At 41.6% G+C, this 27,014-nt stretch overlaps 1 protein-coding gene across 1 annotated transcript in view; it reads right to left on the bottom strand.

Annotated features, from left to right (window-relative positions):
* ADCY8 (adenylate cyclase 8) overlaps positions 1-27,014 on the bottom strand; it is a 252,622-nt gene that overhangs the window by 154,229 nt on the left and 71,379 nt on the right. Inside the window, exon 3 of the mRNA XM_062189454.1 lies at positions 246-376. Within this exon, the coding sequence (XP_062045438.1) occupies positions 246-376 (131 nt within the window). The remainder of the gene's footprint in view (positions 1-245; positions 377-27,014) is intronic.

Below are 27,014 nucleotides of genomic sequence, written 5' to 3'. Positions count from 1 at the left end.
CCTACTGTAGGGGAAGCCAGGCAGTAAGTCAATTAAAAATATAATAGAATTTTCTGACATTCTTCTCCAGCCTCTATTTGGAAATGTAGAAATCTATGTTGAATAATCACTAGGTAATGAATTAATCAACCGAATTAAGGAAGACATTGACATTCAGGCAGATAGAAGTTATAGCAATGTGATGAGAGCTGTCAGGCACACAAGCAGCATATGGAAACCTGGGGCGGGGCGGTTGCATTTCTTACCTGACATTCTCATAGCGATGGATGTAGATCCGATGGAACTGGTGCTGCAGGTGCTCATCTTCCACATTGGTCATGTCATTGATCATTTCCAGGACAACAAATCGGGGTAGCACAGACAGCACGAGCCGCTCCTGGAATGAAGCAATGAAGAGGGATAGTCTCGTAAGACTGAGCTGCAAGTCTCAGATTGGGTGGGTGGAGTGTATAGAAATCATGGGACTCTTGGATGAACTTCTTGTGGAATTGCTAATGTCACATCACTCTATGACCATGACAAATATCCACTGAGTACTTATTTTTCAGGCTTTGTGATGGGTACTGGCTATTTAGTGCATTATTAGATGGAAATGATTCTTACTTTTTTTAAAAAAGATTTATTTACTTGTTTGGAAGGCAAAGTTACAGAGAGAGAGAGGGAGACATAAACATACATGCACACACATACACAGAGCAATTTCCATATGCTTGTTCACACCTCAAATGGATATAATGGTCCATTGCTGGACCAGGCCAAAGCCAGGAACTAGGAACCCCATCTGGGTCTTGAACAAGGGTGGCAGGGGCCCAAACACTTGAGCCATCTTCTGTTGCATTCCTAGATGCATTACCAGCGAGCTGGATCAGAAGTGGAGCAGCTGGGACTTGAACCTGTGCTCATATCAGATCCCGCTGTCACAGGTGGCACCTTAACCAGCTGTGGTGCAATGCCAGTCCTAGTTCTTACTACTGAAGAACCCAAACATGCCCACACACATTGACAAAATGTGAAAAGTGCCATAAAGAATAGGTCATGATGAGAGAGTTTACTAATTGATGACATGATTCAGATCAAGGCTTAAGAAAATCTTTCTTTGGAATTGCTGTTTAACCGACCTGAGAGTTTGTAATAAGCCAGTCCTGTCTAGGGCAAGGGGAAGTCCAGGAGGAAACATGAAATGCACATGTCCTGAGGCAGACAAGAGCAATGGGGTGGCTGGGGGATTAGAAGGGTATAGTAACAACTCACAAGGTTAGAGGTGAAGATAGATCTTTCAAGTTAGCCTAAGACCTTTGAATTTAATTCCTACTACAACTGGAAGACACTGAATGATACTCAGTAGAAGATTAACATAAACTGATTAACATTTTTAAAGATCGCTCTGTGGGAATGAATTGTGGGGAGGGGGCCAAGGGTGGAAGCAGAGAAGGCAGCTGTGGAAGTTCCTGCAGAGATGCAGGGGAGAGAGGTAGTGGTGAAGGTTAGATCCACCAAATCTGCAACCAACCAAGAAGGCAGGAGACAAAGAGGGTGTGGCCACCATGATGGCTGGTTTTGCCTTTGGCTCATAGGGAATGTGCTACATTCATAGAAATGGAGGTACACGGGAGAGAAACTGAGTGAATGAGTCCCTAACTCTTTACCAAAGATGACAGGAAATGAAACATAGGCAACTTGAGAGAGAAGACTCTATACTTGACAAAATAATAATTTTCTCCTTCCTTCCTTCCTTCCTTCCTTCCTTCCTTGCTTCCTTCCTTTTTTCTTTCCTTGCTCCCTCCCGCCCTCCCTCTCTCCCTTTCTTTCCAGATTTATCTATTTATTTGAAAGGCAGAGCTACAGAGAGGAAGAAGCAGAGAGAGAGAGAGAGAGAGGTCTTCTATCCACTGGTTCACTCCCCAAATGGCCACAATGGAGCTGGGCCAATCTGGAGCCAGGAGCCAGGAGCCAGGAGATTCTTCTGGGTCTCCCATATGGGTGCAGGGACTCAAGGACGCGGACCATCTTCCACTGTTTTCCCAGGCCATAGCAGAGAGCTGGATCAGAAGTGAAGCAGCTAGGACTCTAACCAGTGCCCATATGGGATGCCGGCACTGCAGGCTGAAGTTTTCGCTGCTACACCACAGTGCTGGTCCCCAGAATAATTTTCTTTCTATTCTGATCATAGGAGCAAAGTAGTTAGCTTGCTAACAACAGGAATTTAAACCTACAATGTCACTGTATTGCAGAAACCAGGCAAGAATCTGGCTTCTGGCTGTTGGTGGGTTGACAAAGTGTTGAGCTGAGCTTAAGACGGTGCTTTATAATGGTGGTTTCTCATATCTTTGTACTTATTTATGGATATTAAACATTGCCACCTCCATTTTCTCATATGTTTCTCAACCTGAAGATAAGCACACAGAAATAATTTTCATGTAATAGAGTCTAGGAGAGGTGAAATGACTTCTTTTTTTAAAGATTTATTTATTTACTTGAAAGTCAGAGTTACACAGAGAGAGAAGGAGAGGCAGAGAGAGAGAGAGAGAGGTCTTCCATCCACTGGTTCACTCCCCAGATGACTGTAATGGCTGGAGCTGCATCAATCCAAAGCCAGGAACCAGGAGCTTCTTCCAGGTCTCCTACACTGGTTCAGAGGCCCAAAGACTAGGGCCATTTTCTACTGCTTTCCCAGGCCATAACAGAGAGCTGGATTGATAGTGGAGCAGCTGGGACTTGAACAGGTGTATCATATGGGATGCCAACATTGCAGGTGGTGGCTTTACCTGCTATACCACATCGCCGGCCCCTGGTGAAATGACTTCTACAATCTGTACTGTCACCAAACAGCAGTGTTGGGTTCACACTTTACCTCGTTATTCCTTACTGGGGTTCTTGGTGGAGGAGTTGGGATCTCACCTCCATCACTTACTAGAAATGTAGTCTGTTACCTCTATGTGCCTTGATTCCCTAATTTGGCAAATACCAATATCATTACCTACATCCCAGTGTTACTGAGAGAATTCAATGAAATAAAATATGTGAGTGACGTGGCATTAATTCTCTCATCCCTCCTCTCTGCTCTTCTTAATCCTGGATCTCACGCCAAGGGTTTTATTAAATGAAGTGTCCGCAGAGCATCCTAAGATGAAGGTGTTTCCTCATTGGACAGAGAGATGTGCTTTTGGCAAACACCCCACCCAATGTCCTCATGTTCACTACTGCCAGTTGTCAACTTCCCAGAATCTTCTGTCCCTATTCACACAATTGCTGGTGAAAGGGAAAATGTGCCACTCATGGCTCTGCGGGCACCAGTGCTCCGCTGCTGATAGGGGATATTTGATTAAGATGCCACCTACATCACTTTATATTGCTTATGGAAGGGAGAAAAAGGGCTGAACTACAAGTCCACTAACTTCCTGGGCCCCTCTGTCAGTTTGGAAGTGTTTTGCTGCATTACATGACTTCTAAGAGATGGACTGACCAAGAGGGAATGGGTTCCATTAGAAATAGAGGCTAAGAAGGGAGTGATAGAGCACATAAAATGATGCAAGTGTAGGAGAGAATGCCATGAAAAAGGACATTCATTCCCATGCACTATTTTGATGTTTCACCCTGAAAGTCAAGTCCATGGACACATTTATGAGGCTATGCTCTGGATCTGTACCCTGCCAGTCCATCAGAGTGGCCCAGAGTTTCACAAAAGTCCAGTTCAGTAGGTCTGGCACACCCCAGACCTACTGAATTGGGCTCTGTGGGGGAGTGGTGAGGCAAGTGGAGTTTTTCAAATTGCTTTAGATATCTGAGTACCTAGGTAAGGGATGAGACCCACATGGCAGAGGTTATGTTATGCACCTTGAGGCACATTAGTATACTTGGCTTTTACTATAGTGTTACCAGACAAGTATTTGCAAAAAAAAATAATAAAAACCCAAAACCTAAAAACACCATGGTTTTAGAAAAATCAGATCACCTAGCAACGTGATCACCTAGATCATAAATAGCAATGGATCTAACCACATTCTCCTGGCTCCAAAAATAACTCTCCCAATGCTAACTTCTTCAAAACATATTTTAATGACCTCTTACTTGATCAATAGAGTTCTTTAAAAAATAAATATAAATTGGCTGGGGCTGCGGCTCACTAGGCTAATCCTCCACCTGCGGCGCCGGCACCTCGGGTTCTTTTCCTGGTTGGAGTGCCGGATTCTTTCCCGGTTGCTCCTCTTTCAGTCCAGCTCTCTGCTGTGGCCTGGGAAGGCGGTGGAGGATGGCCCAGGTCCTTGGGCTCTGCACCTGCATGGGAGACCAGGAGGAAGCACCTGGCTCCTGGCTTCAGATCAGCGCAGCGCGCCAGCGTAGTGGCCATATGGGGGGTGAAGCAATGTAAGGAAGACCTTTCTCTCTGTCTCTCTCTCACTGTTTAACTCTGCCTGTCAAATAAATAAACAAACAAACAAACAAATAAATTAATTAAGGCAGCTGCTGAGATAGTCCTATGATAGTAATGAAAAGTATGCAAGTGTCAATTCACTAAAGAAGGTGGGAGAGAAGTTCCTAATACAGGGTCCCTGACAAATGACTGAGCTTTCAAATGATTTCTTGTGAGTTATTATATTCACTTATTCATTCAATTAACAAATATTTATTGAGAATATACCATATTCCATCTCCATTTCCAAGTATAGGGGATACAGAAGGAATAAGCAGGCATGACTCTAGAGGGAGGCTTCACAGTTAGAGACTTCGAGGGCCCTAGGATTGCATGTCAAGGTATGCATCTTTACCAGCGGCTGCTTATGGGGCTCTGAGAGCACCCACTGTGGGTCAGCAATGAGTCAGAGAGCTTCACATTGTGTGCAATATTCACCATTCACATTATGGCAGGGGCATCTCCTTTTGGATTCACAGTGAGAAAACCAAGGCCCAGAAAGGTAAAGTAACTTCCTAAGGTCACACAGCCGGGATGGACCAGCGTCTGTTCTATCAGACTGCAGGGCTAGTTGGAAGCTTCCCCTGACGTTATCAATTTTCTTCCTGCAAACATCCCTGAAAGCCTAATCCTCAGAACAAGTAATGAGTACTGAAATTAGAGGATCACTAGTATGTCTATAGTTAAACAAAATATGCATGTGAAGCTCATTGGTTACTGATACTGTATTGCAAATGAATAAAAATCATGCAGACTAATACAGCTAAAGGAAATCCATGAACATATGCAAGTAATACCTGGGATCTTTGCTACCATATATTCTGTAGACTAAAAGCATCTTAAAAGGGGGCATTAGGGATTTTGCAACTGCAAAGATGACTGTGTGATAGATCTCTTTATTGGAGCTCAGCTGCTTCTGAGACAAGTAGCTTCTGCCTGGATATCCTGATGTGAGAAAACGCCACAGATTAGGTTATTAGTGCAGGTTGTCGGAAGTAAAATTTGTGGAGCTGCATAGTTTTGTTTTTGGATGTGAAAGTGTGGCTCTGCTTGGCTAACCCTGTTTTTTTCCACATATTGCAGATTCTGCATGAAGGGACTGTTTGTCTATCTTTGTGAACTTGCAGCTGAGCAGGAGATCATGGGATATCTATTGTGTTGAATTGAGAACAGGTCCCTCTGGTGTTGCTACTGTTACCTCTGCCTCAAAAGTCCTTCCCTGTGGTCAGCCATGGGCTTCTCATCTTCAAATTCTTTTTTTAAATTTATTTGTTTATTTGAAAGTCAGAATTGCAGAGAGGAGAAGAGTCAGAAACAGAGAGCTCTTCCATACACTGGTTCACTCCCCAGGTGGCTGCAATGGTCAGGGCTGGAGCAGGCTGAAACCAGGAGCCAAGAGCTTCTTCCAGGTCTCCTACATGGGTGGAAATGGCCCAATCGGGCCATCTTCTGTTGCTTTTTGCATGCCATTATCAGGGAGCTGGATTGGAAGCAGAGCAGCTGGGACACAAAGTGGTGCCCACGTGGGATGCTGGAGTTGCAGGCAGTGGCTTTACCTGCTAAGCCACAGAGCCAGACTCTCATCTTCAAATTCTACGGTAACTCTCCTCTTCACATGGAAGGGGGTTATTCATTCTCTCCATCTTCCTGTTCCTTCACACAGATCTTTCTCACAACATTTACTTCACCACTTTGTTCTTGCTAATGTGCCGAGTTGGTATTTTTACAAACAAGCCCAAGCCCAAGCATAACACATTGCAACAAGAGACATCAACAAACATACAAATAACAAAGGAGAAAACAAATCTCTGGTCTAAATATGAAACACTGGTGCCAAGCAAATGGGCCTGGGCCCTGGCCTTGTGGTGTAGTGGGTTAAGCCAACACTTGTGATGTTAGCATCCCATTCTGGCTTGCTGGTTTGAGTCCAGGGGCTTTACTTCTGGTCCAGGTCCCTGCTAATGCATCTGGGAAGGCAGCAGGTGATGGTTCAAGTATTTGGGTCCTTGCTACCCACGTGGGAGATCTGGCTGGATTTCCTGGCTCTTGGCTTCTGCCTGGCCTAGTCCTGGCTGTTGTGGTCATTTTGAGAAGTGTTTCAGTGAATGGAAGATTCTCTCTCATCCTCCCTCTCTTTCAGTCATTTGAAAAATTAAATAAACAAATCTTCCAAATAAGCACAGTGAAGTTCTTTCACTTCTTAGAAAGGCTCCGTAGCTTCTTCAAAAGACTCCCCCAAGTTCTCTACCAAATTCCCACTTGTCCTTCAGGGATCTTCTCTGAAGTCATTCTGTGTTCTGTCTTTCATGAGGTTTAGATACGATTGTCCTGCACTACAGAGCGTTCTCTCCTTAGACTTTCCCTCTTTAGTGCTCACAGCCTATTGTTAGTGTTTGCTCTTCTTAGCAAGAACACAAATGCTTTGAAGAATATAAATGTTCTGTTTTCTGTTTTGTTCACTGTGTCTTCAGCAACTTCCTCAGCGCAAAAGCATCAGGTGCTACCTAGATAGTTCCTAAACCAACACATGAACACATTGCAGACATGTGCCGTTCTGCTCACGACGGCATCCTCTACACTGGCCTGGTATAGAATGTCCTAAAATTGTCCATTAAATAAATCTTTATGTGACAACACTCATTCTTTTTTCTTTTTCTTTTCTTTTCTTTTTTTTTTTTGACAGGCAGAATGGACAGTGAGAGAGAGAGAGACAGAGAGAAAGGTCTTCCTTTACGGTTGGTTCACCCTCCAATGGCCACTGCGGCAGGCGCACCATGCTGCCATGCTGATCCAAAGCCAGGAGCCAGGTGCTTCTCCTGGTCTCCCATGCAGGTGCAGGGCCCAAGCACTTGGGCCATCCTCCTCTGCACTCCTGGGCCACAACAAAGAGCTGGACTGGAAGAGGGGCAACCAGGACAGAATCCGGTGTCCTGACTGAGCCTAGAACCCGGTGTTGCAGTGCTGCAGGCGGAGTATTAGCCTATTGAGCCTCAGCGCCAGCCTCTTTTTTCTTTTTAAAGATTTATTTATTTGTTTGAAATTCAGAGTTACAAAGAGAGAGCAGAGGAAGAGAGAGAGAGAGAGAGAGAGAGAGAGAGATCTTCCATCCGATGGTTCACTCCCCAATTGGCTGCAATGGCTGAAGCTAGGAGCCAGGAGCTTTCTCTGGGTCTCCCATGTGGTTGTAGAGGCCCAAGGACTTGGGCCATCTTCTACTGCTATCCCAGGCCATTGCAGAGAGCTGGATCAGAAGAGGAGCTGGGTCTCAAACTGGTGCCCACATGGAATGTCAGTGCTTCAGGCCAGGGCGTTAACCTGCTGTGCCACAGCGCCAGCCCCCGCTCATTCTTTTTAAAATTATTTTTTGATTTTTTAAGGTGAACAAATTTTGTGTATTTTATATATACAGATTTAGGAGCATACTGTTACTTCCCTTCTGCCTTTCCTCCCACACTTCCTCTTCCTTCCTTTCCCAATCCTTCCTTTAATTTTTACAATGATCTACTCTCGGTCTATTTTATGTTCATAAGATTAACCCTACACTAAATAAGTAATTCAAAAAACACTAAGAAGAAAAAAAAAAAACTGTTCCTCAACAGTAGAGAGATGGCTATAGGCAATCCTCAAAGCTCAAAATGTGAGTTTTACTCCTATGCATTATATTTTTTGGTACTCTGTTAATTACCACAGATCAAGGAAAACACATGGCATTTGTCTTTTTTGGGACTGGCTTATTTCACTAAGTATAATGGTTTCCAGTTCCATCCATGTTTTCCCAAAAGACCAGATTTCATTCTTTGGCTGAGTAGTATTCCATATCTTTTTTTTTTTTTTTTTGACAGACAGAGTGGACAGTGAGAGAGAGAGAGAGAGACAGAGAGAAAGGTCTTCCTTTTCTGTTGGTTCACCCCTCAATGGCTGCTGTGGCCGGTGCACTGCGCTGATCTGAAGCCAGGAGCCAGGTGCTTCCTCCTGGTCTCTCATGCGGGTGCAGGGCCCAAGCACTTGGGCCATCCTCCACTGTACTCCTGGGCCACAGCAGAGAGCTGGACTGGAAGAGGAGCAACTGGGACAGAATACAGCGCCCTGACCAGGACTAGAACCCAGTGTGCCAGTGCCACAGGTGGATGATTAGCCTATTGAGCCATGGCGCCGGCCAGTATTCCATATCTATATGAGCATATATATATGCATATATATGCATTATATATACATATACATATATATACACACATATACAGACCACAATTTCTTTATTCAGACATTGGTTGATGAACATCTGGGTTAATTCCATATCTTAGCTCTTGTGAATTGAGCTGCAATAAATATGGGGATACAGAAAACTCTTTCATATTCTGATTTCATTTCATTTGGGTAAATTCCCAGGAGTGGGAGTGCTGTGTCATATGTTGGATCTATTTTTAGCTTTCTGAGGTATCTCCACATTGTCTTCCACAGTGACTGGGCTACTTCACATTCCCACCTACAGTGGATTAGGGTACCATTTTCACCACATCCTCACCATCATTTATTGATTTTTTATTTCTGTATGAGAGCCATTCTGATGGGTGAGGTGCAATATTATTGTGGTTTTGACTTGTGTTTCCTTTATAGCTAGTGATTCTGCATATTTATTCATATATCTATAGGCCATTTAAATTTCCACTTTTGAAAAGTGTCTGTTCAAGTTTTTTGCCCATTTCTTACCTGGATTACTTGTTTTGCTGTTGAGCTTCCTGAGCTCTTTAGAATTCTGAATATTAATTCTTTATCAGATGCTTAATTTGCAAATATTTTCTCCTATCTATCAGTTCCCTCCTAACTTTGCTGAGTTTCTTTTGCAGTGCAGAAGCTTCTTAGCTTGATGTATTCCATTTTTCTATTTTTGTTTTGATTGCCTGTGCTCTGGGGTCTTTCCCAAGATTTTTGTCCATGCCAATGTCTTCAAAATTTTTCTACATGTTCTCCTCTAGTAATTTGATGTTATCAGATCATAGATTTACATCCTTGATCCATTTTAGTTGATTTTTGTGTAAGGTATAAGGTAGGTCTTGTTTCGTACTTCTGCACACAGAGATCCAATTTTCCTAGCACCACTTGTTGAAGAGACTGTACTTTCTCCAGGGACTGATTTTAGCTCCTTTGTCAAGATTATTTGAAAGGCAGAGTGAGAGAGAAAGAGAGGCAAAGATAGAGGTATCATCCATCCACTAGTTCATATCTGAAATGGCTACAATGAGTGGGTCTAGGTCAGGCCAAAGCCAGGAAACAGGAACTCCATCTAGGCCCGTCACATGAGTGGCAGTGGGCTAAGGACTTGGGCTATCTTCTTCTGCTTTTCCAGGCACATTAGCAGAGAGTTGGATGGGAAACAGAGCAACCAGGAGTTGAACTTGAAATTCCATATAGTATAGTGTTATTATAGGAGCTGGCTTACGCTGGTGTGCTACAATGCTGGCCCCAGGAGATTTCAACAATAAAATTTTCATAACAAAAATTCTCCAGCACACAGGCTTGCCAGCCTCTGGCAAGTTGTACTGTCTCAACCTCCTGCTTTCTAAAGCATTTTGTGCAAATGGTGCTTATATAAGCCCAATTTCAACACTTGTTTCGGTCTTGTTCAGTGTTTGAGAAACATCATTCAGATCCCCTGGAAACACAATATGAAAGAAAACAGGGAAGTTTGCCTCTTAATATGACTCTCAGGTCCTGATAACACACAACACAGACCTTTCTGGCACTGGAGCTCAAAAGTACAGGACTTTCTGCAGGATTCAGACTGTGGCCCTGGGTGGTTTTAGCACTCAGATTCTGCACATCTTTTTCTCCCTGGGCTTTTCCATTTGCATGAAAGAGACTGGGTTAATTCAAAGTCCATCGGCAGCTGTGGGCTCGTGCTGTGAGGCCCACATTGTCGGGATGATGGGGCGACTGTGTTCTTCGACAAGAAGCATCGGAGACAAGTTTTGGTGAACATGTCGATTTATTAACAATCAAGCACAAGCTTTTAAGTGGCAGGCAAAGAAGATTAGTTTAGGGTAGCAACACTACCCAGGATAAAGCTGACACTGGTGCCTCTATGCTTCCCCAATCAGCTTGAAGGTCATGTAGCCTACATAGCCTTCCAGGTGGTCTGTATGGGTCTGGGCCACACCCAGGAGCTTTTTACCTGATTGTCAATTACAAGGCCCTTCAGCAGAAAGCAGGGGTGGGGGAAATGTGCCTGGGGCTCCTGCCACCTGCCAGTAGTCAGATCATAGGGTCCCTACCGGAAAGTATGGTGTTTGCTTTTGTGGAACTCATGCCCTGAAGGTGATACACTCTACGGTGAACACTGAGGGTAGTTATGTTCATGTTAACTGAATGGTCAGTGAAGGCCTCCTCACTGGTGACTTTTAAGCTGGAGCCTTAAAGATGGAAGACACAGTTCTGTGGAAAGCTAGGGAAGACACTTCAGGCACAGGGGATCAGGCTATGGTGCACTGCCGTTCCTTTCATTCCAACAACTGTTATTGAAATTCTACAAAGGAAGGGATGGACACTCAATGTGGGGTGAAGAAGGCAGACATCATGTGGACTTCAAAGGTGGCAAACTTGTTAGTCTGGAGGTACTGGAGGGAGAGACGATAGTCAAGCTATCAGAGAGGCCCAGCAAAATGATCGGGCAAAGTGTGCAAAGTACCATGGCAGTAAATTAGAGGAGCAGATCCACACCGGAAATGTGACTTGGGCAGAGTGCTCCATCTATAGCCGGTGATCCACCTACTGGTGGGGTGGGGAGGGGAAAGAAGCATCAGAGCTGAGAATGGAAAGGAGGAGAAGCTGGGATTCTGTATCGCTTATAATCCAGACTTAGAGTCAACAGAGGCCAAGTGGTTAGAAAGAGCTACTGAGCCTAAACATTGGGTGTTTAGTCTCAGGAATTATGCATGTGTAGAAAAGGAGTTTCTCACTGGTTTTGTTTTTAAAGACTCACTTATTTATTGACAGGCAGAGCTGAGAGCGAGAGAGAGAGAGAGAGAGAGAGAGAGAGAGAGAAAGAAAGAGAGAAATCTTCTATCTGCTAGTTCTCTCTCAAAATGGCCAGAATAGCCAGCACTGGGCCAGCCTGAATCCAGGAGCCTAGAACTCCATCCACGTCTCCCCTGTTGGTGGCAGGGGCCCAAGTACTTGAACCATCCTCTGCTGATTTCTCAGGTCCATTTTCAGGGAGCTAGTTTGGAAGTGGAGCAGCTGGGACTTGAACAAGTACTCATAGGCGATGACAGCACTGTAGGTGGCGGCTTAACCTGCTATGCCACCATACTGGCCCCCACACACTCTGATATTTTAAAGCATGCCCTTACTCAGATGAGTCCCTCATTCCTTTGATCACGGTGGATCTGTGGCTGGTATGTCTTCTCTAACTGGTTTACTGAAGTGGCACTGCCTCCATGAAGTTGTCCCTGAATCCTCCTGTGCCACACGGACTTGCCTTATTTTGTTTCACTGAAACTCACACCAACCTTGAATCACCTTAGTGTGCTAGAAGCTCTCCTGGTTGATCTGTACTTAGCCAACTGTTTGATTTATCTGATTTGTTGGATCAATTCATTCTCTCCAGTTCCAACCTCACATATGTCAGTTGAGGAGGCCACTGTAGGTGAAGGCTCATGATTGGCAGGAAGCTTTTTAAATGCTGAAAGCTTTGATTCTATCTGCAATCCATGAGTGCTGACCAAGAGTCACTAAGCTTTTACCCAAACATAACTGATTTAATCATCTGTTAAATAAAAGTGAGTAGGAAAAAAGAGATGACATTTGTACAAAAATGGAATCAAATAGGTTTAGAAGACTTGGTAATGCAGAATAGCTAAAAAACTGCTATCAAGTTACAAGTGAACAAGAAAGCTATAAATATGTGTGGCAAAAAGCACAGAAATTCAGAAATCACCTTGATAATTTTGTAAGTATATGTACATTTGTTTCATTTTAAGGAACTAGAAATCTTACCGGAGGCACTATAGCTATGGTCTCTGTAAGAGACAAAACATCTATTCCAAAAATAAAAATAAAAGAAAGATGTTTTGACCTTACTTCAAAGACTAGGTGATGAATTGGTTATTACATATTTAAACTATTAATAAGGGGTTAAATTTTTTCATAAGTTCCCTTTTTAAACTACTTTTTCAATCAATCAAGCAAGTACCCACTCAGATTGCATCAGCCAAAAGCGATTTTGCGATTGCTATTTGGGCTTCTGCTATCCTTCTTAGACTGTGAAACAGTTGAGGGCAGAGATAAGATCTCCACAAGGAGAACCCGACATACACTCACTAAAGAACAGGTGGCTGTGGCTGTGTTGGTCTTATCTCCTTGCTATCAAAGACATAGGTACTCAATTCAACATGACTTAGGCAACACCAGACTTTGTCGTAAGTATACTGGGCTGCCTCGTGGAATCTAAGGGCAAAACTTAGGCAAGATCTTCGGAACAAAAGACATGATGATTAAACTTGGATCTCTGTTTCTCCTGGAAGCTAACTTCACCCTCACTTCATATCCACTGAGACCTCTGGGGCCGTACACCTTATATCTTGGTTATCTCTAGGAGATTCTTGGTCAGTGCCAGTCTCAACATGTATGGGTCATACAACTGCTCATAACCGCTCTTGCCTAAGGCACATGGTCAGGGATGCATGGTCATGATAAATAATGTGTCCATTACTTGGGTGACTATCAAAAGGAGGGTGGGCTGGGTGCAGAGAGGAAGAGAGAGATCCCAGGAAATGAATAGGCACAATGTAGTAGTCAATACGTGTCTGTGGAAAGAACAGATGAATGTCAGAAAAATAACCAGCCCAAGCTAGCAACAAGTGACTAACTCTGAGAGATAATATGCAAACAAGGAGTAGAAGTAAAGGCAAGTAAGTGATGTAAAGGGCCACACAGTACAGTGGTCATGTGTATGGCCCTGGAGCTGGGCAATGATTTAGAAGCCTACTTCTACCCAGTTCTGACTTGGGACACCCATGCAACCTCCCTGCATCACAGTATCTCCATCTTAAAGTTGGAGGTGATGGTAATAGCAAGTGTTTTATATAGTGGTTGGTGTGGGGCTAAATGAATTAATATTTGTCAAAGTTTAAATGACATCTAGCACTCTGTAACCATAGTCTAAATATCCATTGATGGACACTATAAGCAACAATGAACTGATCAGCTCCTGTCCTGACTTTAGATGTACAATGTAATACTTTATCCTTTTTAGTATTTGTTGTTGTTGTTGTTGTTCTAGTACTATTGGTTGAACTCAGTAATTAACACACAATTATTCTTAGGTGTTTAAATTTTAACTGAAAAGTGATCCCTGTTAAATCTAAGAGTGGAAAAAGAGAGGGAGGAGATGAACAATTTGGAACATGCTCAATCGGACTGGCCGCAAATGGTGGAGTTAGAAATGTGCCAGGGGATTCCAACACAATCCCATCAAGATGGCATGTACCAATGCCATCTTACTAGTCCAAGTGATCAATTTCAGCTCACAATTGATAGCTCTGATAGGTCTAAGAGTCAAAGAGATCACACAAACAAGACAAGTAACTGCTAATACTAACTGATAGAATCAAAAAGGGAGAGAAAGATCCAACATGGGAAGTGGGATACACAGCAGACTCATAGAATGGCAGATGTCCTAAACAACACTCTGGCCTCAGAATCAGCCCTCAAGGCATTCGGATCTGGCGGAAGAGCCCATGAGAGTATAGCAGGCATGGAAAGCCAAGATATCATGGAAAAAAAAAAAAAAAGACCTAAATGAAAGATCTCTGTGAGTGAGATCCCAGTGGAAAGAATGGGGCCATCAAAGAAGGAGGTACCTTTCTCTGAAGGGAGGAGAGAACCGCCACTTTGACTATGACCCTATCGGAATAAGATCAAAGTCAGCGAACTCAAAAGGCTTCCATAGCCTTGGCACTCATGACTAGAGCCTAGGGAGATTACTGACGCCATGAACAGGAGTGTCAAATTGTTAAATCAGCAACAGGAGTCACTGTGTACTTACACCCCATGTGGGATCTGTCCCTAATGTGTCGTCTAAAGCGAAGTGATGCTATAACTAGTACTGAAACAGTATTTTTATACTTTGCGTTTCTGGGTGGGCACAAACTGATGAGGTCTTTACTAATTACATACTGAAGTGATCTTCTGTATATAAAGAGAATTGGAAATGAAAAAAAACAACCTGGTGTTAAAATGGAAATGGCATAGAAAATTAATTAATTTGAAAAAAAAATTATGTAGGATCTCTGTCTTTAATGTGCTGTACATTGCTATTTAATGCTATAATTAGTAATCCAATGTAGTTTTTTCACTTTATGTTGCTATATGGGCAAAATGTTGAAATCTTTACCTAATATATACTAAACTGATCTTCTGTATACAAAGAGAATTGAAAATGAATCTTTACATGAATGGAAGGGGAGAGGGAGCGGGAGGGGGGAGGATTGCGGGCGGGAGGGAAGTTATGGGAGGGGGGAAGCCATTGTAACCCATAAGCTATACTTTGGAAATTTATATTCATTAAATAAAAGTTTAATAAAAAAAAATTTAAAAAAAAAGAAAAAAAAAGAAAAAAAATATCCATTGAATTCACTGCCAAGTACACAGTCTTAAGCATTGTTTCAGAACTCTAATTATGTATTGGTGCTAAAGTTATTAAGTTTCTAGAGGAGGGATATTTTATGAGAAGTATAGGAAAAATGAATATACATTAATATGGGAAAAGACACTTGTGCAACATGGTAAAAACCTTAAGATCCAATAATTAAAAATAAATTCATTGTCAAAATCTTCACTCTGGCATTTGAGTTAAATTTTAAAAGGTCTTTATGGAAGCTTTTTCCCAGGACTGTTTTGAACTCTGTAATTAACACACAATTATTCTTAGGTGTTTAAATTTTAACTGAAAAGTGATCCCTGCTAAATTTAAGAGTGGAAAAAGAGAGGGAGGAGATGTACAATTTGGGACATGCTCAATCGGACTTGCCCCAAATGGTGGAGTTAGAAATGTGCCAGGGGATTCCAATACAATCCCACCAAGGTGGCATGTACCAATGCCATCTCACTAGTCCAAGTGATCAATTTCAGTTCACAATCGATCATACTGATAGGTCTAAGAGTCAAAGGGATCACACAAACAAGACTAGTGTCTGCTAATACTAACTGATAGAATAAAAAAGGGAGAGAACGATCCATCATGGGAAGTGGGATATACAGCAGACTCATAGAATGGCAGACGTCCTAAACAACACTCTGGCCTCAGAATCAGCCCTTAAGGCCTTCGGATCTGGCTGAAGAGCCCATGAGAGTATTTTAGGCATGGAAAGCCAAGACACTCTGGAAAAAAAAAAAGAAGTCCTACATGATAGAAATCTGCGAGTGAGATCCCAGTGGAAAGAACGGGGCCATCAAAGAAGGAGGTACCTTTCTCTGAAGGGAGAGATACCTCTTTGACTATGACCCTATCGGAATAAGATTGAAGTCGGCGAACTCAAAAGGCTTCCATAGCCTTGGCACTCATGACTAGAGCCTAGGGAGATTACTGACACCATAAACAAGAGTGTCAAGTTGTTAAGTCAACAACATGAGTCACTGTGTACTTATTTCTCATGTGGGATCTTTACTTAATGTGTTGTCCAATGTGAAGTAATGCTATAACTAGTACTGAAACAGTATTTTACACTTTGTGTTTCTGTGTGGGTGCAAACTGATGCAATCTTAATATCTACTAAATTGATCTTCTGTATATAAAGATAATTGAAAATGAATCTTGATGTGAATGGAATGGGAGAGGGAGCGGGAGATGGGAGGGTTTCGGGTGGGAGAGAAGTTATGGGGGGGGAAGCCATTTTAATCCATAAACTGTACTTTGGAAATTTATATTTACTAAATAAAAAAAATTTTAAAAAAGAAAGAAAAAAAATAAAAAGTATAAAATAATAAAAAAAAAAGCTAAGTAAGCACAGTCATGCAGAAGCTTTTGCTTCACTGGCTCCTGAAAGCATGTTCTGTGGGTGTACTTGACACAGACACAGCAAGAAGGCTGAAAGCCTGGACAACACCCATTCCTACTAGCTGTGTCCCAAGCTCCTGGGAAGTTTGGTTATACTCAGACACACAAATACTGAAGTGTTTTGATGTCAGGAAAGCTTGGACCGAATTCTGGCCAAGCATAGCAACTAACTTGCTTTCTGACCATGCTAACTTAGAGAACTACCTGAAAGCCTTGGTTTCTTCAAACACAGAATTGGAATAACTTTTGCCTCATGTTATTGTTGTGTAAGTAAATGACCAAGCTCTCACTGATCCTGGTGCACAGTACCAGGTACTTACTAAGTAAGTAGCTATCAGTTAGATGTGTTTTGATCCATACCAGGAACCAACTCATGGCTTCCATCACTCTACAGTCTCTATTTCATGATATGAAGATCCATTTAAAGGAGGAGTGACAGCATTCTGGTTTTAGGTAATTGTTTTCTTTTCATAATTTCAAGGAGTGAATATTTTCTCAGATCCCTTCATTAGCAATTCGCAGTCTTATCAAATTGTAAACCTGGCAACAAGTACTTTCCTCCTGTGTTGATTTGTTCAGTCATCACTACATGCCTACTGAGTGCCAAGAGATAGGGAGCACATGGCCGTTGAAGGCCAAGCCTCTCAGACTCAGTAACTTAGCTGTGTGACCTAAAGCGAGTCACCTCACCTCTGTAATCCTCCCTTTTGTCATCTGTAAAGTGACACTTGTAGCCCCTCTGGGATTTTTGCAGGACCCCAGGAGATGCTTCTGTAACATTCCTAGCAGCAGTGGCTATCAGGAAAGCCAGGCTGGAGAAAGTGGGGCTAAGTCTGTATGAGGGGCAGATTGTCCACAGAGAATTTAAATAATAGGAAAGCAAGAAGGGAAACAGCACAAGAGTTGAGATATTTTGACTGTCCATTGACAACTGACGGCATGGTGGCCATGGATAAAGCTGAATGGCTTTTAAATCTATTTTGGATTTGATGTGACGGAGCAGAAATGAGGGATGAAAGGAAGAAAGGCATTCTGGGTAATTTATACAAAGGCTTGGCACATAAGAAGGATTCAATAGCATGTGGCCATTGATGTCATTATAAATATGCTCTTGGAAGTCCTGTCTGGTGAACTGTATACTCAGTCATACATCTTTAGGCTTAGCACAAGTTTTGTATACAGTAGGAGCCCCCAAAGTATGTGCTTATTGAGTATTTATGGTGTGTTTTGCTAACAAATTGTGTGTTCATATCAATTACTGTACATTATTAATAAACTTCTATCTATGAAATCTGTCACCTCCTTGTTTTTGGTACTTGTCTATAAATTATTTAGGAGTAAAAAAATGCTTCCAGTTTAAAATGTGGTATTGAGGGTAAATTTCTTACAACAAGGTTATGTGTGGATTAAATAGATACTGGTCATGATATTAATACATATAGAGCACCCCCCCATAATCTACAGCTCTGCCGTTTCCCATTCACATCTATGATCATAATTCTGCTAGGTGGCTCATTAAAATATTGTTAATTTACTCAAATATAATTGTAAATTAATTTATTAATTTTTAACCCTTTTCTCAAAATGATTCGACTTATTGAATAAAATATCACTGCTTTAACAGAGTTCCAGACAAATAAATTGGGATAATTTAGGGTGGCAAATGCAGAGATAGATGGAAGGTCATAGAGAGAACAAGCCCAATTCAGGATAGAAGAAAATCAGAGAAGGCTTCTTGGAAAAGGCAACTCTTGAGTTGAGTTTTGGAGAACTGTAGACTTTAGCTAGATGAATAAAAGGGAGAATGTTTTCAGTGGAGCAAAGTTTACATGTGAAATAATGATGATGTAGCCATGAAGCTTCAAAAAGTTAGGTATAGAGTTAAAAAAGGCCATGTCGTAAACAAACATGTTTGTGTCATCTTGAAAGTTATAGAGAGTCACTGAAGTATCTTTTCCTTATTTTACTGAGGTATAATTTACATAGAGAAAAGTTAACATCATATGGGTGCACAACTCCATGTATATTCAGAAATTAAGCACACTCTCATCAAAAGAAGCCAGACTTAAGCAGAAATGGCAGGATCGCAGAAGCCCTCTGTGTCCTTATCCGGCCACTATTCCTGCAAGTCGTAGGGAATGAATGGTTTCACTAGCAAAGCTAAAGTCTGAGACAGAATAGCAGGAGCATTCCCAAACATACTTCTACTGATCACTTACTATGGGTCAAGGTCTGTACATGAGTTATTGCATCTAGTCCCAACAACAGCTGATGATGGAGAGCTGTCTACTATTGCTGTTTCACACACATGGAAACAGAGAACTGAAAAGTTAGGTCATTGTCCCAAGGGCACAGAACAAGTAAGTGGCAGCACTTGGGAGCAAACCCAGTGTTTGTTTCCATGAATGGGTTCTCTGTGCGTTGGAGCCTGACTCGAGTTAATTCTTCTCTTGTGTGCAGGGGATCACCTGGTGCTGTTCTAGTCTATTCAATGACACTATGCAATCTACTGGAGAAATATCATGTGATAAGGACGGAGACCGTGGCAGGCATTGTGCTGTGCACTGGGGAGTACAATGGGCAAAGCCTCATTTTGCTCTCACTGGCATTGCAGTCTAGTTGGTGAGAAACCAAAAAAATGACTGCAATGAAATATTAATGACATTCTGATAGAACTTAGGACTGTCTGTTGCATATTCCATAGAGATATTAGGACGATAGAAGTAAAGAGTGAAATATTTTGAGATTGCCTAGCGGTGACAGACTAATATTTTCTAGGTTGTTTTTTAGAGTTTTATTTATTTATTTTTATTGAGAGAGAGAGAGAGAGAGAGAGAGAGAGAGAGAGAAACTAACTTTCATCCATTGGTTCATTCTCCAAATGCCTGAAGCAGCCAGGGCTGGGCCAAGCTGAAACCAGGAGGCTGGAATTCAATTTCAGTGTCCTATATGGGTAGGAGAGACCTGAGTACCAGAGCTTGTTGTCTCTCTGAGTGCACATTAGCAGGAAACTCACAGATGAAGACAGGACTTGAATCCAGTTATATGATATGGGATGCAGGGTCCCAAGAGGCAGCTTAACCCCTGCACCACAACAACCTGTCTAGTGTTTTTTTTTTTTTTTTTTTTCTGTTCTTGGACTTCTTATAATAGAAGTGCTCAGCACATTCTTCTTGGTGTCCAGCTTCTTTTACTCTACAACTAGAAAGACTGTGTCCCTTGCAGGTCCTCATGTTCCTAACTTTTCAGCACCCGTGACTCCTCCTTTCAGTTTCAGCTTCTTGGGCACATCACTCGTCTGGGTTTGTTGCATTTGCTTGGACTGGGTTTTTAAAAAGTTGTTTTATTTTAACATTTTTAGCATTTTTTCTGTGCTTTCTCATCTGCACACTCCTTTAAATTGGAGGGATGCTCCAGAGTTCAGTACTGCAGCCCCTTCCTTTCTTGTCTATACAATATTCCTCAAAGCCTTCATCTAGGTGAGCAAATTTATTGCATATGTACATCAATCCAGATACTGTATGCATACTTCTGTCATAAACTCTAATCAGGACTTTATGCTCATATATCGACTGCCAACTTGATGACTCCACTTGGATAAATAATTGATAATCTAAAGTCAACATAACCAAAATACCTGCTTTGGCCTTTTTTACCCATCACTGGTCCCTTTGAGTAAGACCATCCTAGCCAAACGGATCTTTCTGTACTATGAATATGGCAACCTTTTTCTCACCATGTGGCTGTTGCATTAGGAACTCCTGCTGCCTTCAATGTTCTTCCCCAATAGCTTACCTTGTTTTCTCTTTTGACTGGGCTTCAGCTCATAAGTGCCCTGGGTTGGGATAACATTCCAGGTTCTCTTTATCTCTTCAACAGTTTCATCACCATATCATATTACTATCTTTATCTATTCATTTACTTATTCTCTATTTCCTCTCATCTTATACCACAGGGATATTTCACATCCAGTGGTATCCTTAGGACTTTAAGCAATGTCTTAGGCTGATTTAGTGTTTAATAAATATCAGCTGACTAGCTTATGAATGGCTCACATTGAGGGTGGATAGACTGAAGGAGGGTGAAAAGGAACCTTAGAGATGAGTTTTTGCACATTTGAGAAGACCCAGCCTACATTGAGAGACTGCCAAACCTCGGTAGAATCAAGACAGAGCTCTAACAGTGACTGGGGCCCCGGAGCTAAACATTTGAGAAGCACTAGCCTAGACAGTGGCTATGTACTAATTGGCATATTCAAGTGGGTAGACATCCCATTCACTGTGGCAGGAGAACAGAGATTTTAGTGTATATATGTCAATGCAGATAAATATACATCCACAACCTGTGATTGTTTCTTATCATGTGTGTTTTGCTAAACCTTTGTGTTCTGGCTGTCAGCAAGGCTATGCTCAATCTGTAACACACACACACAGAAGCACACAATAAAAATGATTAAAACTTAGATTTTGATTCATCCTCCTTTATAGGACAAAAAAATATTGCGAGATAATTATAATAAGACCAAAAATACATCAACATTTAAAACATTTAAATGAGCAAAGCATCTATCTTGGAATAACTTCCTGAGACTGAACAGTAACATTTCTTAAATTATCAGTGGAATCCAAGTATTTTTTTTTCTCTCAGGATCCAGTTCATATTTATAACCCTGTTTTGTAGTCAGAGGATTGAAGTGCTTCATCCAAAATGAAAAAAAAAAAAAAAGAAAGAAAACAACTACTTTTTTCTGGTAGGTATTTAGGAAACCACTGGAATGAGGTGAATGCATGTGCCAGCCTCCTCTTCGTGGAATTTGTGAGAAGGAGGAAATTTTGCTCTGCAGTAGGACAGACTAGGGTTTTTTTTTTTTTTTTTTGACAGGCAGAGCTAGACGGTGAGAGAGAGAGACAGAGAGAAAGGTCTTCCTTCCATTGGTTCACCCCACAAATGGCTGCTATGGCTGGCGTGCTGCGCTGATCTGAAGCCAGGAGCCAGGTGATTCCTCCTGGTCTCCCATGCAGGTGCAGGGCCCAAGGACTTGGGCCATCCTCCACTGCCTTCCCGGGCCACAGCAGAGAGCTGGACTGGAAGAGGAGCAACCGGGACAGAATGCGGCGCCCCAACCGGGACTAGAACCCTGGGTGCCTGCGCTGCAGGCAGAGGATTAGCCTAGTGAGCCGCAGTGCCAGCTACAGACTAGGTTTTGATCCATTTCCTGGCTGGGCACTTTTCCTTTTGTATCATTTTCTTGATCAGTAATATGAGGATAATAAGCAGCTTCCCATGGAGTGTCTCATGTGAAGGTAGTGACTACACTCACTGACATAAAGGCAAATTAGTAAATGTTAATGACTTTTCTTTCTCTCCTTTCCTTTACCCCATTGCTTTCATTCTACACTTCAAAAGAAACACCAGAAAAATGTTAATATTAGAGTGTTTGCCTCTATCCTTTACCTTTCCTGTTAACTCATAACTGTCTACAGTAACATTCTCTCTTCTCCTGTAAGCCTGTAGTTAGGGAGAACAAAGAGGGTTTCTCTGTTTTGTTTTCATTCAGCATCCTGTAGATATTTTGGGAAGGGAACTGTGGAAAACTGAAACTTACTAGATGTGGTAGATTGATTGGAAATCTGGGCATAATAACTCTCCTTGAGGAGTGCCTCCCACATTGATTCTTGGCTTGGTCATGTCCCTTGCTTTGGCCCAGTGGGACAATAGCAAATTTGGCAAGAGTAGATTCCTGGAAACTGCTTGCCCAGTGGGGTTCCTGTTTTCTTTTGCAAAACTTGGAATGCAGAGATCATCATGTGAATGCATCTGCATTTGGCTTCCCAAGGATGAGAGGCCACATGGTAGAGAATTGGATGCCCTTTCCACAGTCTGCCAAATGCTGAGTATGTGGGTGAGGCTGTTCTAGGTAACCCAGCAGCTAGGAAATTCACTGTTAGAGAACGAAAAAGCCCAGCAGAGATCCGCAGGGCTGATCAGACCAGAAGAAAGCTTTATGTAGCAACACTACAAAATTGTGAGCAAAATTAAAGGTGACTATTTTATGCCACTAGCTTCTGATCATTTATTACAATGTAAAAGATTACTGGCACATCAAATTAACAGGTATGAGAAGACAGAGTGGCTTATTAGATACATGACTAGGAAAGGGGGCTAATATCTACTGAGCACTCATTGTGTGTGACAGTTGTCAACGGTTGATGTCATTTGATCCTCACCGGTAGCCAATGAAACAAAAATCTTACTTTACAGCTAAGAAATGTAAGTCCAGAGAGATATTAAACATTTTTTAAGGATATACCACAAGGTGAGTGTTATTATCTTCTTTCATAGCTTAGAACTTCTTTCATATTGGCTTAGAACTGAAGAAATTTTCTCAAGAGATCAGACAACTACAAATGAAGATTTGAAAATTCGGTGATTTTCATACACAGGCCAGTGATCTTCAGCATATTCCTGATGGTGCCTGTATACCAAGTGTTTCCAAAGATGTCTCCCTGCCTGTGAATGAAGCTATCAGCCTGGTCATCAGAGCAGCACTAGGCTCTTTGTTCTTTGATGGGTTCTCTACCTCCCCATCTACCAAGCTGTACAATCAAGAGTGGTGGCGTTTCCTGGCTCCCATCTTGGATGAGGAACACATGCCTTGTTCCTGGGAAGCTTCCTGTGGGGCCCAGGATCTTGAACAGTCAGAATTACTAATCAGATAATGGCTCTACCCAAAGATGAGAGACAGCTGAGCTCCAGCCACAATGCGGCATGAAAGGAACATGGTGGGCGTTGTGGACAAGCACTGCTTTCCTTTCCAACCACAGCTAGTGCAGTGTTTATTAAGTTGATAAACAGATAAAAAATGAAATTGATCAAAGAGGAAACATCAGACTCTGGTGACTATAAAGGCATTGTTTCATGAATATTTTATTTATTTTATAAACATCTTTGTGGACTATATCATCCAGTGCAAGGAACATCTATCTTATTGGGTGTTGTGGTTGAAAAAGTAAAAAGCCATGAATATCCATCCTTTCCTGAATTGAAGAGGCTGGAGAGCTCATGATTCTAATTTTCTAAATCCTGGCAGCTCTGGATATGATTTGGGTTTTGTCAGTGAGGTGCTCTCCTGCAAGCTTTTGAAGGTGGAGGACAGAGATCATTTTTCAGTGACTTCTGCATCTTGTCTGCAGCCCTCCAGGATCCAGACTCTGTGGCTGTTTAGATGACACACAGTGTCCATGTTTTGCCAAGGCAGATAGGGAAAGTAACATGTTTTGGAGCTAACAGCTGTGGCAGTGGTGGCTTGCTGATCCCTGCCCTTCAGAACAAATGGGAAGCTGGCTTTCAAGGTCTAGAAGTGGAGCCTTGACCTCCAAAAAGAGGATTTCACTCATCTCCAAGGCCAATGGAAAACAGGCCATTCTATTGTTTGAGGGTAGCAGAGGTGAGAAGAGAACAGGATTTTATAATCATATCAACACTCTTAAAAGTCCTTCCTGAAATTATCAGGACTTCAGACATGATGGGTGCCCTGGTCTCCCTGGCTATGTATCTGCAAATGTCATACTATACATTTCTCTACTATTCCATTACATACTCAAATAGAATGCTTATTTGATTTTATTTGACCATTCAACTTGATTTCTTTGGATAAACTGTAACCATGCCACAGGCTCTGAGTGTGGGCCTAGGTGCTAAATACAACTCTGGCCCTGAAGGTTACTCATAGCCTGTTGGAAATGCAGGTACAGAAGTGTCCAAGCCACATGACATACTCCAACACAAGGGGTTCCCCAAATTCTGGAGCACTTGGAGTAACATGGAATGCAGGGAAGGGGTACACGATGGTGTTGGTCCCTGAGTTAGTCACACCACAAGAACTAATTTCAAATAAGTCTCACAGTGATCCAACAAAGGTAGGCTTGTTCATTCCTAGTAACAGATCAGAAAGCTGAGACACATAAAGTTACATTCTTTTCTAACTTTATACATCTAATAAGATGTTATGCTAGAACAAAAATCAGTTGTACTGACTCTACTGCCAATGTAGAAACTAAGTTACCTGCAGGCAGTTGAGGTTCTCTCAGAAGTAAATTTTTTTCCAGTGAGATTAGAAATCATAGATAGATTTGATTAAACTTGCCTTTAGCTACGTGTAATTCCCAGCTGCAATTCCCTTAATTCTCATAAATTCCTTTCATATTACAGTAACTTCAAACTCCCTTAAAATGCATAGCATATTTGGTTCTGCAGGACAAGAAAAACACTGTAATGGCTCTCAAATAGCAATTCAATATGCTAAAATTACATATCTCTTGGATATCCGCAAATGCTAGTGTGGAAAAAAACCTCTAAATTGTAAGTTTTATTTTTTTCCAAGAATATCTGGACACCTGTGCAGAATATATAAATTTTCAAACTGGCATCTATGTCTGAGGCAGTATTTACAAGGTGGAAGCTTAGATACTGATGATGTAGTAGGGGAGAGAAATTCCATCCACCCCAAGGGGGCAGGGGCAGTGGCCTGATGCAGCTTTCGTGGGTCCTGAGACTTTTTTAAGTTATGTGTGGTCGTGGTGAGGGATTCCTCTTCAAGAAAACTGTGAAAATCATAATTGGTAACTTTCTAGCTCCCCTCCAAAGCGACTTGCAAGTGGAAGATCTTGACATTTAAGCTTCCTAATGAGTCCACTTCTGAACAGTCAACTGTGTTTCATTATTGCAAATGTTGCAATATCTGACACCTTGGAGACCTACCTAACCTATGGCTGCCTGTGCATAGATGAAACAAATTATTGACCTTTCCAAGTATTAATATAAAGCTGTGCTGGTAGACATGTGATTGTAACTATGAGATAGCAGGTGTTTCAAAAGGCAATTGGAACACCATCTTTAACGCAGTTAATTGTTAGTTTATAGTTCATTGGCTATGATCTGGTGTCATTTTTCTTCATTGATACATATTTCATATTCATCCATTGAAATTTAAAAATATATTGAATTTATAGTTTATTTGTTGTGGAGCTGAGCTTTTCACATTTATTCAAGAATACTATATTTTAAAACACTTTCATTTTTCATATGTTTTATTTATTTGAGGGAGAGAGAGATAGAGAAAGAGAGAGAGAGGCAGAGAGAGAGAAGAACGTTATTTTTAATAGTGATTGGAGTAGCTAATTTGGAAGTTCAAAGTTTGCCTAAATTCCAAATAAGTAACTCTTTGCTTGCAGCATTATCAAAATACTGTATAGTCTTTTCAAATACAACACTTAAAAATAACATCAATTAAAAAAACATCGATAGTATGTCTACAGTTAAAAAATAGTTTTGCTTGTGCTAGCCCATTTGTTGTCAAAACAACTGTGTGAGGTAGGAATTACTAAAATCACTAAAATTTCATAAGTGAAAAAGCTAAGGCTCAGTCAAATATCCTCCTTTTGTTGCATCTCAAGTGGCAAAAAAGCAAGACTGTCAAGGCCAGCACTCCCCAAAAGAAGTCAATCAGAGGCTGGAAGGCTTGGCCCCTTTGCTGCCACAGCTACACAAACTGTCTACAGAAATTACCCCCATCGGATGTGAGCATATGGTGTCTAAAAACCTCTCCTGAGCCTACTAAATTGAGTGTCTGCCAAAGGCCTGTGTGTTAAAGTCTTGTTTTGTAAAATCTTGTTAATGGATTAAGGGTAGATACTGGATCTAATTATGATGTCTAGTTGGTGAGCCTACTGGGAGGCCTTTGATACTGAGGGGACGCCATGGCACAGTAGTTCTCATGAGAGGGTTGGTTGTGTAAGCTGAGCATGTTTTCCTTTCTCCCTGTTTCCTAGCTTGTTATGTGATTGCTCCTCAAACATTCCACCTTTGTCAGCCTCTATCAGATACCAGAATAAAGTGGCTGCTCAGTCTTGGACTGTAGACCTCCAAAGCATAAACTGAAATACATGTTCTCTCCTCATAATGCATTTTAGTTAAAGTAACAAAAAACTGACTAATACAAAAATCAACTGGTTAATGAGTTGGGTAATCCCCTTTTACTCTAGTGTTTAACAATATGTTTGTGCCAATTTTCTACTCACAAGAAGCATAGTTATCAGTTAAACCCTTCTCATTTGTACTTCAAAAGCATAAAATATCGTAATCAGCAGACATATATAATTACATATTTGACATTATATATGTGTCAATGGATACTTAAGTTGGTTATTGTGAATAACACTGAAGTAAAAATGGGACTGTTGTTGTCGTCTCTTTGATATGCTGATTTAATTTCCTGTAGACCTAAGTAATTTGAGCTGTTGGGGAGTAAGGAGGTGTGAGATAAAATGTGAACCTGCTGGTGATTAACACACAGTGGTGATTATCACTCAGCAGAATTTACAGATAGGCCAAGAGGAGTCAAAGGCCTCCCTACATCAACAAGAATACCCTCTGCATTTTCTAGCATTCAACTAAGGAGGGCAAGTTGCATATTGTCCATAATACATTTCGAGAAGGAGCCTTGTGGGAAAGTCTCCTTAACTCAAACATGGCTTTCTCATTTGATACAAT

The sequence above is a fragment of the Lepus europaeus genome, chromosome 4 (assembly GCF_033115175.1).
Source record: "Lepus europaeus isolate LE1 chromosome 4, mLepTim1.pri, whole genome shotgun sequence".
NCBI classification, from domain to species: Eukaryota; Metazoa; Chordata; class Mammalia; order Lagomorpha; family Leporidae; genus Lepus; species Lepus europaeus.
This window is presented reverse-complemented; position numbering and strand designations above follow the sequence as displayed.